Source organism: Giraffa tippelskirchi, chromosome 10 (genome assembly GCF_054371585.1).
Source record: "Giraffa tippelskirchi isolate mGirTip1 chromosome 10, T2T-mGirTip1v1.2.pri, whole genome shotgun sequence".
Taxonomy (NCBI): domain Eukaryota; kingdom Metazoa; phylum Chordata; class Mammalia; order Artiodactyla; family Giraffidae; genus Giraffa; species Giraffa tippelskirchi.
Genome location: NC_137284.1, coordinates 137,801,995 through 137,815,824, shown reverse-complemented (window position 1 = coordinate 137,815,824; position 13,830 = coordinate 137,801,995). Strand labels below are relative to the sequence as shown.

Below are 13,830 nucleotides of genomic sequence, written 5' to 3'. Positions count from 1 at the left end.
GTTTTAAACTCTTATTTATGTTTCTTGTCCAAAATTATCCTTTTGGTCTTTTAAGTTAATTGTGTAATGTTTTAAACAAGTTTTTTCTTCTGGAATGAAGAAAATGTAATGTAATTACTGCCATCAAAGTAAGAAGACCTGAGATGTAGTCTTCAACTGTGGACACTGACAGTTTCTTAAAACAGGAGATCTTTGATGTTTGATATTTCCTTGTCTTCCGTTAAAAACAGAATTGCCTCTGTTTAAAGACAAACATACACACATCTACACATTTTATTCTGTTTTCTATCAGGTCATCCAGGTTGCATCCCTATCTGATCAAACACTGGAAGTGACAGCTGAGGAGATTCAAAGGCTAGAAGGTAATGAGAATTGAGGATTTGGGGAAAATAACAAATTGACCGTTTGACGGTGGGATCCTGTGCTGTTGTATTCACAGGGCCTTTGATGTATCTGTCTGTAATTAGATTGTGACTCTCTGAGAAATGCTATCTGGTGCTTTGCTAATTCTTATTTCTTTTTTAAAAAAAAAGCTGTCTGGTTTACTGGTTGTAACATTTTTAGTCTTAAATATTTTAAATGTGTTTAATATACTAATTAATTTTTTAAACAAATATTTTTACTGCTCTGTGTATATGTACAGGCCGCAGAGTTAGGTGCTATGAGACTACAAAAATGAAAAAGACACAGCTCTGCTTACATGGAGTCGTATGAATTTCTGTCGTATGAGTAACCTTGTCTTTCTGTTACTGTTTCCCTCCCCAACACATGTGCGCACGTGCGCACTGTGTCCCCCCATACACGTGTGCACGTGCACACCGTGTCCCCCCATACATGTGCGCACGTGCACACCGTGGCCCTCCCCAACACACGTACGCACGTGCACACCGTTTCCCCCATACATGTGCGCACGTGCACACTGTGGCCCCCCCAACACATGTGCGCACGTGCGCACCGTGTCCCTCCCCAACACATGTGCGCACGTGTGCACTGTGTCCCCCCCATACACGTGCACACGTGCACACCGTGTCCCCCCCATACATGTGCGCACGTGCACACCCTGTCCCTCCCCAACACACGTGCGCACGTGCGCACCATGGCCTTCAGGGCGCAGAATCTCAACAGGCGCAAGTGAAGGGTGAGACTGTCTCAGGCTGAGGAGCAGCCTGAGCAAAGGCACGGAGCAGAAGTCCAAGCGTGTTTGGGGAATCACATAACCCAGGCTGGCTGGGGTCTGAGGGAGGGTTATGAGATAAGGCTAGAAAGACAGACAGGCACCAGATCGCCTTTCTTAAATACCAAGTTGAAAAGAAAGCCTCTTAGGTGTACTATCATGACAAGCATCCACAGAGCAAAGGTCTTTATTCATTCTGAAGTCCTCAGCTGTCAATGTGCGGCTGCTTGTTGAAGGGGGATATGTTTTGTTAAGGTTGATGTAGGCCAGGAATTTGACTTCTGATTTCAAGACAAGTTTCTCAGGAAGTCTGAACACCGGGTTTGTACAACTCAACTGTCATTTCCCTGGACTTGTTTTTGTTAGGGAGGATAAAGAGAATCTGAAAAAGACAGGAATTTATCTTTTGACGGATGCCTCTCACACTGCAGAGAAATAGGGCTCTTTATAATAGAGATAATTGAGTCTCCTCATATGAGTACTCCCAGTTTTAACCTGGTTATTATAAAGTACCTGGATTTTGTCCTTTAATTCAATGTCGAGATTGCAACACCAGGACATATGGGCACATGCAATTTTCTCTTCTGAGATAAATTTGCAGAGCAAAATAGGCTCTTGTAAAGTAGGACACCATAATGTGTGAGTAATATTAGTGTTTTTAGTGCTCTATACAGAATAATAACTCACTCAGGAATGCCTGTAGAGCAGATTGTATCTGTATACACATTGGCTGTTTTTGAAGGAATAAAAAAACTCCTTTTATAATATTTATTTTTTCCCCTGCTTTAAAGTATATTTCTAGAAAATCAGAAACCTGTAAAAAAAAAAAAAAAGAAGACATATAAAGAAGAAGAAAATTAAAATAACTAATAAACCCTATTAACATTTTGGTCTATTTTCCCCACCCAAATCCATACTCTTTGTATATAGTTTTGTGTTATGCTGTTTTCATTGAACATTTCACCATGAAAACTTTGCTATGTCATTAAATAGATTTCAAATGCTCAATTGTAAAGGCTGTGTTGTCATATAATGTCTAGCCTTTAGATATGCCATAATTTATTTAATTATTCTCCTATTGGCAATTAATGTTTTTCTGATTTTTCATTTTTATGAGAGAATATAATGTAAATACATAAATTTTTGTATGGTTCAGACTTATTTCCTGAAGATAAACTGCTGCAGATGGTCAAAGGGTGGAACCATTTTAAGATGCTCAGTGGTGACTCCACATTATTTCCAGAAAGGTTCTACTTGTTTGTATTCCCACCAAACAAATGAGAAGACCCATTTCTCCCCATAGAATAGTTCTCACTTTTTTAAATGTTTCCCAGTTTGATGGATGAAAAATGGTATACAATAAAAATATATATAATAAAAATGGTATATTATATAATAATATATATAATAAAAATGGTATATTATATAGTAATATAGAATAATACATATTATATAATATATAATAATAATATATAATAATATAATAGTTTTATTTTTAATTTCTCTGAAAACAAGATTGAGCCTTGCATACATGTCTGTGTTTGTTGGTCATAGATATTTCTTCTTTTGAGGACATGTCCTTTCTTGCTTTTTTCTAATGGAATGTTCATCTTTTACTTACTGATTTGTAAAATCTTTAAATGATTATGATCTCTTTATTCATTGGAAACCAATATAGCCTTGAAAATAAATAAGAAAAATCTTTACTTGATGTTATTAAGAAAAAAAAGTAAACAACAAACCATAGTGTAGAGCAGTATGAATAGCATCTTTCTGGATATGTAAGAAGGGGAGAAATAAATATATATAAAATATGTAGTTGTTTCATTTTTGGAAGGAGACAAATATTTAAAGGTAGTTCCCTTGGGGCAAGGGGCCTGATGGCCTGCAGTTCTGGAGTGCAAAGAAGCTTCCTTTCCTTGTTAACAGTTTTATCTTGATTGCATTTTTTTTCTTTTTTTTTTTTATTAATTTATTTATTTTATTTGGGGGCTAATTACTTTACAATATTGTAGTGGTTTTTGCCATACATTGACATGAATCAGCCATGGGTTTACATGTGTTCCACTTTGTGCATACAATCTTTTTTCTACTAAAGAACTAGTTTTAAAATATTAATGAACTAAGTATATTAACCTTTTCTCACATATGTCGTGGATTTTTTTTTCCTAATTTGTGATTTTTAATTTTCTTTGTGTTGACTTTTGACATATTTGAGGTTTGCATTTTTCCATGATTAAATCTATTAGCCTGTTGTATTTCCATTTTAGTGCTTTAGAGTCATAAAATCCAAGATAAGAAGAAGTTATCTAAGTTTGCTTTTTTAAAATAGTTGACAGATTGTCCCAGCACTATTTATTTAATAGTTCTCCCTTTACCTACTGGTTTTTGTGCCTTTAACATACATTAGATTTATATATATATATATATATATCCTAGGATTTGTTTCTGTGTTCTTTGTAATTTTCCATTGTTCTACTGCATTGTTTTGATCCTTTACCTTTTCATTATATGTGACTACTTGAAAAGGCAGGTTCTCCAAATTACATATACATATATATTTTTTCTTCTGATCTTTAAAATCCTTTTAAGCTTTTTTTTTTTTTTTTAAAGCCCATTGGGATTTGTTTTAAGGCTAAAAATTAAATTAGGAAAGGATTAACATCATTTCACTTTAATCACTAAGTCAGGAATATGCACAATATGTCACTCTCTCTTCTTCCAGGTCTTCTTTAATGTCCCTAAGTAAAATTTTTATAAGACCTATAAAGCACTTATCAGTTTTTATAGGGCCTTTACATTCTTTAATAGGTTAATTTTCTAGGAGAGTATATTTTGTAACTATAGCTGTTATTGTAAATGAGATGTTCTTCATGTTATTTTCTTATTGGTATATAGAAAAAATATTTTGATTGTCAGTATTTATTTATTTTATAAATAGCTTGTTTTTTAATTAACCTTAAAATCTAGATTAATTTTAAAATCTAACATTTATGAATATTTTCCTTATTCTCATAGGATTCTCTTAAAGTTTCTAGGTATATCATATGCAAATTAAAATTTGATATTCTCTTTAATAACTACACTTCTTATTTCTATTTAATTTCTCATTATACTGGTTAGAACAGCAAATTCTCAAACCTTTTGGTATTAGTCTTCCTCTACACTTAATTTTTGAGGACCTCAAAGAGTTTTGGTTTTTGTGAATTATATCTATTAATACTTGGAGTATTAAAAATTTAAATAGAATTTTAAGAGTATTTATTTGCTATTAACCTTAATAATACTAAACCCATTGCAAACATAAATAATGTATTTTTATGCAAAATAGCTGTGTTACCAAAACAAAAATATATATGGAGCATAACATTGTTTCACACTTTTTTAAGTCTTGTTAATGTCTGATTTAACAGAAGACAGCTAATATCTCATACCTTCTGCATTCAGTCTGTTGCAATATGCTCTTTGGGCTGAAGTAACCTGAAGAAAATCTGACCTCACCCAGATCTGTAATTGAAAAAAAGAAGAACATTTTAATAGCCCTTTCATATAATATGGATATTTTTCTTTGACACTACATCAAAACTTGATAGCTGGTACCTTCTTAAAGGTTGGCTGTAGTGTGGAATCTGAAACCATATCAGTGAACTTTTCATACCCTGTTACATTGAACCCCTTGGTCTGTTTTGAACTCTGAATGTATTTTTTACTCATACATAATTTTATAACATCATTCATTGGTCTTTTGTAAAGTACTGATGAGGGCTTCCCTGATAGCTCAGTTGGTAAAGAATTCGCCTGCAATGCAGGAGACCCTGGTTCGATTCTTGGGTCAGGAAGATCCCCTGGAGAAGGGAAAGGCTACCCACTCCAGTATTCTGGCCTGGAGAATTCCATGGACTATATAGTCTGTGGGGCGCAAAGAGATGGACACAACTGAGCGACTTTCATTTTCACTACTTTCACTGAGTTAAGAGTTATCTTCTAAATGTTGACAAATTTCATTATACAATATCAAAAAGTCACATTTATTAACCTCAACGCCCATCTTATCAGAAAAGTCATTAAGATGGTAAAGAAGTCAAGCTCTTGGTGGCAAATAGTTTCCAAAATGCTATTTTTGTTTAAAATTTAATCATTCCAACAAATACCATTGTTTTTTTTCCTTCAAATGAGAAATTCACTTAGATCATCTTTTAGAAAATATCTGTCAAATGCACAAGTCTAAATAACTATAGTTTTCGTGTCAGTTTTTCTTCCACATGAAAGTGGAGTTCAAGGCAAAAGCAGCACGAATCCCACACATACTTTCCCTTGAAACACCAATGGGATGTGGGTATGTAGCAAATTTGTTGTGTGATTCCCCCATTTCATCACACAGAATATTTTAAAGGTGTGTTATTTAAGGAGGACATTTAATAAAAATTATGATTACTACTTTATCAGGGACTTTTTAAAAAATGTTACTGCCATGTTTACCCTCAGTGCAAATATCAGCATGGTAAAAAAGATAAATAACATCGTATTATGAAAACAGTTTTCACCTTTCAGATCCCCTGAAAAAGGGTCTTGGGGACTCCTGGGGTCCACAGACTACAGTTTGAGAATCTGTATGTTAGAACTTAGAGAACAATTTAATAATGATCATATGAGTTCCTTTTCTCCACCTACTTTCAGTGGAACTATCTAACAAATAAATATAAATTCTGAGGTTAAATTTATTTATTTATTCATTTGCAAATTTTAGACAATGATTCTGCAACTTCAGAGCCTGATGCTGAAATCACTGCCAAGACCAATGGGAAAGGGAGCCCTGGGGAGCAGTCACCAAGCCCCGTCCAGTTCATAAACAGTGAGGGAGCTGGGGACTCGAGCCGCTCGACTCTTCAGAGGTGCTCTTATGAGATTCATGTTTTCGCTGCATTTTACCTTCATTAATCTATGTACCATGTCAATGATTTAATTACCTTAGAAACAGGTTGGCTTGTGAAATCCCACATTTTCATCCCAGCCATTTGATTTTCTCTCTATATAAATGCCACCTCCTGAATCTTTTCACAGCATTCTTAGTTAGTGCAAGCATATATTGATAGGAGAGCATTAATTTTCACTCCTCAACCCCTTTCTTCTGAGCTTTCCTATATGCAAGTTTGCTATTAGGACTCAGTTTTACAACCACTGTCTTTTGACTCAGAGAGTATGATTTCCCCCCCTCTCCTTTTCTGTCTGCTGTAGCTTATAATTACCCTGTCTAGAATCAGAAGAAAAATAGAGTGCCACATATAGTGCTCTGATATTAAATAGGTGCAAAGGAGAGTGAAAGCAGCCTTGATGTCAACTCTCAAATGCACATGGCAGTTTCAAGATGCAGTACTTCCTCACCTATATTCACTGTTGGTTATAAGATGGTACTAACTTTCTGCACATATCCATCCCTTCTACTGGTAAAACAGTTCTACCAGACAAGCTAGTTCTACTGGAGACAGTATTGCTATTGTCAATTGCACTACTATTATTTTCATAACTACTTCTGTGCAGGGACTCTAAAATTGCATTCAAAACAAGATAGACGAACAAGGCTTCCATGAGGATGTAGTTTCACATGACGTAGTTTTTTCTTCTTTGGTTCAACAAAATATGCGCTATATGGCATACAGTTGTAGTTTTTCATTGGATTTAAAGGCAGAATTTGACTTGCTGTGATGGGAGAGGAACTGTTGCTACATACTAACTAACCTATGGTTTGGCATGTGTGTCTTCATATTACTGGAAAAATAATCATCATCTTCTTATCCCAATGCAGATATTTCACTGCTTGCCATTTTTATCATAACACGTGTTTTCTCCAATTCATGTTTATGCCACATTTTGCCTATATTAACCTGGCAAGCAATTTTGGTAATTCTATGACTTCAGAAATGGGTCAGAAACAGACCTTCCTCATTTTAATCATAGTTTTTCCACCATGATGTTATATGCCACAAAATCTAAAAGCCTCTTCAACCTCAATGTTGTAACCTATAAAAATTTAAGTGACTACAGATAACTATTGAAGACATTGAGGATAAGACATACTGAATAGGTCACAGTATATGAAATATATTAAAAGACCATTGTTACTTTATGTTACATATAATATACATAGAAATGCCTTCAGTTTTCCTGTCCTGTCAACCTTATTCTTTCCTTTTGCTCTGCTTTCTTACACTCATCAAAATTCCATTGGATTAACTGTTCGCCTCTTTCTTTCTCTGAATGCTGCCCTTGTTGCTGGAGGCAGCATGTGCCCTACAGTTTCTACCCCCTCTGCCATGCTAATGACCTAACATGCACTCTCTGAAGGTGAGTATGGACAGTGGATCCCTTCCTTGGTGTCCAGGGTGATAGAATAAGAATCCATCCATAGGACCTTGCATTCAGAGACAGAACTGAGACACCATATCCATTTTCCTTTTTCTTTGAAGCGTTTTTTGAAAAGACATTGAGTATTCTTGTCGCCATTCTGAAGAAACACATTTGACCTTTAAGCCATCCACCCCTGACTAGTGTCTGCCGACCTACTTTTTCACTTGCAGCGTCATCAGTGGTGTTGGGGAACTGGATCTAGACAAAGGGCTTGTGAAGAAAACAGAGCCCAATACCAAAGACAAACCTTATCCCGACTGCCCTTTCCTGCTGCTAGATGTGCGAGATAGAGACTCTTACCAGCAGTGCCACATTGTTGGAGGTAAGAGAGAAAGGCTTTTCAATGTCTCACTCCCAAGAACAGAGCCCGGTCCTGAGCCCAGGCAGGCTCGACCCACATCCCGTGCTCAGCATAGTGCTAGCCAGATGGGTTCCGGGAACCTGTGAGTTGGCTCCACTGCATGTTCTGAGAGAGGCTGGGGACATTCTCAGAGGGATCAGGGGCCCAGGGCTAAATGTCAGAAACAGTGAAGCAGTGCTTCCTGTTGTTCATTGTGTCCTGTTCTCTTCTCTTTCACAGAAGTATTTAGGTTTATTGCTAGTGAGTTTGAAAATATGTTTCTTTCAACTCTTAGATGTTAAGCCAGCTAGGGATTGGGGCCAAGTTGTACTGAGAACTACAGACTTTTTAAGCTTTTTCTGCTCTTTGCAGCTTACAGTTACCCAATTGCAACTCTGTCTAGAACAATGAACCCTTACTCAAATGATATTCTTGAGTATGTATCCTTTGTTGCACTTTAAGGAGTTGGGTGGTATAAGGATTGTAAGAATCAAATTTACCGATATTAATTAGCTAACAGCATATTGTAGAATTTGGATCCTTAGCTGTTGCTGAGGCTGCTTTCCAGTCCGTCCTGCAGTTGGACAAGAAATGTTAGATTAACAGTTAGGATCTATTGGCAATTAGTCCTAAGACATTTTTTTCCCCAGAAAGATTTTTTTTTTTCATTTTCCCCAAGTAAAATGTAAGGAGTGAATTTTTTCCTTCTATTTTAATTTTTTTCTTCTTAAGATTTTAATTTGCTTTGCTCATAAAAATCATACAAACAGAAAATTTAAATACTGAAAAATGTAAAAAAGAAAATTGAAATCCCCGATAACCACACAACTGAACAACAAACACTTACGGTATCTTTTGTGTATTTTATTTCAGGCTGTCTTCTATGTAGTCTTTTTAACAAAGTGAAAGTCATACTTATATATATAATTTAGTGTGTTGCTTCCCCACACTAACACAAGCTCTTTATAAACTCTGTTTTTGATGCAGTAAAATATCTCATCTTTAGATTTACTGTAGTTTACTGAATCATTCCTCTCTGGAGGACTGGACTTTTAGGTGGTTCCCACTTTTTTACTGTTCTAAGGCTGCAGTGGACACACTGGGCACAAATGTTTCCTCATCTATAAATGGAGGTTATAATAATTGCTCTCCAGGACTGTACAGATGAAAGGGCCAAAGAGTATACAGTATGTAACTAGTGCCATCTTGGAGATAGATAGATATATATACAATAAAAGGATACCAGCTTGTGGTGGTTTTCAGCACAGGAAAAAAATCCAGGATGCCCTGAAGAGGGGTCGTCCCGTGCTGCCTGAACTCAAGAGAGGCAAACCTTGACTGCTTTCCTTCCTTGGGCATTCCTGTATAGTCTAGGAGCATTAGCTCAGTGTGGTCAAACCTTAACTCATCTGACTGTTAGAAAAATGCCCACGGCAAGATCATCATCCTGTACGACGACGATGAGAGGCTGGCCAGCCAGGCGGCCACCACCATGTGCGAGCGGGGATTTGAGAACCTCTTCATGCTTTCTGGAGGTGAGGGGCTATGTTCTGCTTAGGACTTAAAAGGCAAATACTTGGACTCACACTCCTTCAGCTTCACTCCTAGAGTTTCCCCCCTCCCCTCCCCCACAGAGCTCAGAATTCAGTACTCTGGAAAGAGAAAAAGCACGCTGGCGGAAGGGAGTCAGGATATGTGAAACTTCCCTTAGCTCAATCAGCACATGTTTCTAATTCCTGAAAGAATGATGTTGCTTTATGGCTCTGTAAGAAAGCCTCAGTGCTGAAGACTTGAGCAAAGCAATTTCTGGTGGAATTCTCAGAATCCCACATAACAACGGACATTTTCTGGTGTAATTTACTTAATGGTGAAGCAATTAAGAAAGAATTCCCGTCCTTGTGTTGAGGAGACACGTGGGCTCCTTTCCAGGTTTGCCTTGGCCTCACCATGCTAACACTGCTTTTTCTGATGATCTTCCATACCTAGGTCTAAAAGTCTTAGCTCAGAAATTCCCAGAAGGACTGATTACAGGTTCCCTGCCAGCATCTTGCCAGCAGGCCCTTCCTCCTGGTTCTGCCCGGAAACGATCCAGCCCTAAAGTGCCGCCCCTACCAGCTGAGAATAAATGGAGATTTACCCCAGAAGACCTAAAGAAGATAGAATATTACCTGGAAGAGGACCAGGGTCCTTCAGACAATCCTAGTAAGATATTTTGACCTTTGGAAATGTTTCTGTAGAACTTGAGATTTACAGCTTTGAACATCAACCTCATCATATGAGAAGCTTGATCTCTTATATTCAGATTCTTAAAAATATTTGCAGGGGGGAGGGAAATATGCAGGTGCTGTGTGAGGAGAGGGGAAATGAGTGAGTGGAGATGCTCCCAGATGATGGCAAGAATTAGGCATTGCACACAGACAACTGAAAGAGAAGAGAAGTTTTCAGTCAAATAAAGTGGGTATTTCAGGTGGAGTTGAGAGGGTAAGCTAAAGCATTCAGATTCCTTCTTGGAATACAAAGCATTCCAACTTTCCCATCATTATTACCATTGTTTTTGTTGTTTAGTCGCTAAGTCGTGTCTGACTCTTTTGCCACCCCAGGGACTGTAGCCTGCCAGGCTCCTCTGTCCATGGGATTTTCCAGGCAAGAATACTGGAGTGGGTTGCCATTCCCTTCTCCAAGAAGGTCTTCCCAACCCAGGGGTTGAACCCACGTCTCCTGAATTGGCCAGCAGATTCTTTACCACTGAGCCACCAGGGAAGCCCTCGATTCCTCTTCGAAAAATTTTGCTTCCTTCTGCTGCTGCTTCTTACACTTCCAGCCTTTCCTTTGGCACAGTGCTTTCTCTTTCTCCTCTAATCGTTCCTGTTCCCTTCTCTACTGAGAAGGAATGACGAATAGGCGAGGATGGTTGGGATAACGGAGAGGAAGGAAAGAAGAGAGATCTGGGTTTCCTTTCATCCCTACCCTCTTCCCCACCTTCTAATTGATCTCAAGGCTCAAGAGTAGGTTTTAACCTAAAGTAGATGCTGAATAGAACTTCATTAGCTTAAAAGTGGTTTGTATCATAAGACTTCATTAGTTTAAAAGTATACTTGGAAGATTGTTTCTGCAATCATTTTTGCAGCTCTGCTCCCTGCTTTCTTGCTTCCTCCAGGCCGGCTGAGCCAAGCTAACGCTTCTGGAAGAGATGCCAAGGTTCCAGGCACCCGCAGCGGTCAAAACCTGCCTGCCGGGGGCCCTGCCAGCCACCAGAATCCCCGCTCACTGGGCTGTGGCCACCTGCAAGGCAAACCCTGGAAGTAAAAGACTTTGTCTGCCTTAGTCAAAGAAATGTTTTCTCTCCTTTTGGAACCCCGAGCAGTTCCCAAGTTGGTCATTTCAGAAACCGCTGCAAAGACCTCAGCATGTGTGTCAGGCCCTCTTCCTATCTACAGCTCCTTTCCCACATCCAACTTGGGAAAGATTTTTACAAAAACCAGAGGCATGACAGGCTCTAGTGTCCTCCCTGTTGTTTACAGAATATTTAAGTCTCCGAAACTGAGTAGGAAAAAACAGTCTTAATTTTTTTAGGCTTTCATTTTTTAAAAAATAAGGTCGAGTTTGTTTTGGTCTGTATCCTGCGTTGTTTTGTAACTACTTCAGGCACATCTGTGTGTCCTTCGCAGCCAGTTCTTTTTCACTCAGTGTTCTTGGTTTCACGAAGGTTCTCTAGGTAGGCTTTGTAGCCTGAGAAGCTACCCCTGGGGGCGCGGATGATTCATAGCTGTCAGCCGCCACCAGGGTCCCCATCAGGTGTGGACACGCTGGCTGAGGCGCTTTTTGCCCAGCACTCACCCGATGCAGGTTCTGTCTTGAGTTGGGAAGCCGATACCTGTGAGCGTTACTCAGTTAGGATTTAGTAGCCGCTCTCACATGTGTGCAAAGCTCCCCCTCACAAGATGTCCTCCTGGGGCCAGCACAGGTGATGATGTGTGCTCAGCCACCCTCATGGGAAAGCCCTATCCACTGTACAGGGCTGGGTTGAGAGCCATTCATTGAAGCCCCCTGGAGTCGCCCCTCATTTGTGGTTGGTTTATTAGTTGTAAATGTCGATTATCCAGCTCAGGCGTATCCATATTAGATGGGTAGAAATTACGGCCACTTGAAAACACTGGCTTTGGTTGGGTCTCTACCAGCACACAAGGTGAGGACGACTCCACAGTCCTTTGTCAGAGCTGACAACCCCTTAAATCCTTGCTTAAAAATACAGTATTAGTCTAATTGAGTAATTAGTGCAATTTCCTGCTTACTTTTCATTCTCATGACTGAGCTGTGATTAGGAGGTTGTGATTATAGATTCTTGTTTGGCCAGAATTTTGAATCGGCATTAATTGAATTTCTAGATGACTGACATTCATTCCATTTAATTGGGGGAACAAAAGACCTCAGGTAAGGATGAGGAACTCTGAAATCATCAGGAAAAGGAAAAAGAAGCTTGTTAATTTTTATGGTCTGTGATCTGTAGTTGTGATAAGGGACTGAGGAATAAATTGTGCTCTTTGTCATGGCAACCAGCCTCTGAAAAGCCAGCTGAAAATTGGCTATCCTTAGGTGGTTATTGCTGCTGGGTAAGATTTGTCTTAACAGGACTATTTTTCTCACCACCAAAAAAAAAGGTATCACAGTATTTCCAGCATGGGAAGCTGTATTTGTAGGAGAAATAAAGGTAATAAATATCTTATAGAGACATATGGAAAAATAACTTTCAGATTCGGCCCAGTTCTATTTTAGTGTGTTTATTCTTCTCTACTTGATTTCCAAAGTGCAACATTTTCCGATGCTTTAGAAATCAAACAAACCAGGGACATTGTTCAGATGTCAAGCCGTGCCCAATTTTCCATAAGATTCAAGAATCTTGTATAAAATTCAGCCAACGTACACAAAGCTTTAATGAGGAGCCTGTCATGTTTCCCCATAAATTTATTGCCTGAGAACTAAGTTCAGCCTTTTGCTAATGCCAAAATGCTCTGGCTTTTTATTTTCTTTACAGCATAGATTTTTTTAAATGCAAATTTTTCCACATTCAACTTTCCCCTAGCATGGACAAGATTTTCAGCCATTTTGGACACATATACATTTTTAAGAAAAAAGAATTTTTTTCTCTGTGACAAGAGTTCTGTTTATTCCATTTTCAAGTTGACTAGTCGGGAGTCTAGATTTCCCCCACTGGATTCAGTTTTACAAGTAAGTGGTAGCCCCTTTTGTTCCTATTCTGCATTCCCATCACCACACAACACTAGAGTGTTTGAAATGACTGTGTATGTGTGCACAGTCAGTGTAGCCGAACCTATTAGAATTGCTGTGCATTTAGTTGAGAGATCTGGCAGGTTGACTATATTGATGTGTGTTTCTCCATAGTGCTTTGCCTGTTGGTAAGGGTTTTAAATAACTACTCCTCAAAGACCTGTTCTCATTCTGTACTTTTTGTGTTAAATGTCACTCACAGACAGTTTTTACATGCTCACAGTATTGCTCTGAATGTTCTACATTACTAGTTTCTTCATTAGATTAACTGACATGTATTATTTAAGTGATCTGTGATACTTTGTGCAATTGTGAATGTTGACGATTAAAGTACATAGTTCTTAATTTGTTGTTTGCTATTAATATGCTGAAGTCTGCCAACTTCTCTCTCCCTCGCTGTTGAGATGATCTGTGGGGAGTCACATGAGACTGGGGTGATTGGAAAGTGTACTTCTTTTTGCTGTATCTCCCAGGAAGGCATATTTTCTTTGTATAAATGAATCAGGAAATCATTCCAGTTAGGGAAGGAGACCTTAGCTCTCTAGTCAGAAGGTCTGGGTTTCTCTCCATGCCCAGCAGGGACTGATGGCCACCTTAAACACAGTATCATGGGACTCTCGTCAGT

General features: G+C 38.5%; 1 protein-coding gene across 11 annotated transcripts in view; it reads left to right on the top strand.

Annotated features, from left to right (window-relative positions):
- CEP41 (centrosomal protein 41) overlaps positions 1-13,550 on the top strand; it is a 49,765-nt gene extending 36,215 nt beyond the window's left edge. For 10 of the 11 annotated variants that reach the window (XM_081537062.1, XM_081537068.1, XM_081537065.1 and 7 more), the window contains 7 exons: positions 293-362; positions 5,922-6,066; positions 7,750-7,901; positions 8,292-8,359; positions 9,340-9,454; positions 9,906-10,121; positions 11,077-13,550. In XM_081537062.1, the coding sequence (XP_081393188.1) occupies positions 293-362; positions 5,922-6,066; positions 7,750-7,901; positions 8,292-8,359; positions 9,340-9,454; positions 9,906-10,121; positions 11,077-11,225 (915 nt within the window). In that variant the 3' untranslated portion in view covers positions 11,226-13,550. The remainder of the gene's footprint in view (positions 1-292; positions 363-5,921; positions 6,067-7,749; positions 7,902-8,291; positions 8,360-9,339; positions 9,455-9,905; positions 10,122-11,076) is intronic. The other variant, XM_081537069.1, reaches the window with a different exon arrangement.
- The last annotated feature ends 280 nt before the right edge of the window (positions 13,551-13,830 follow it).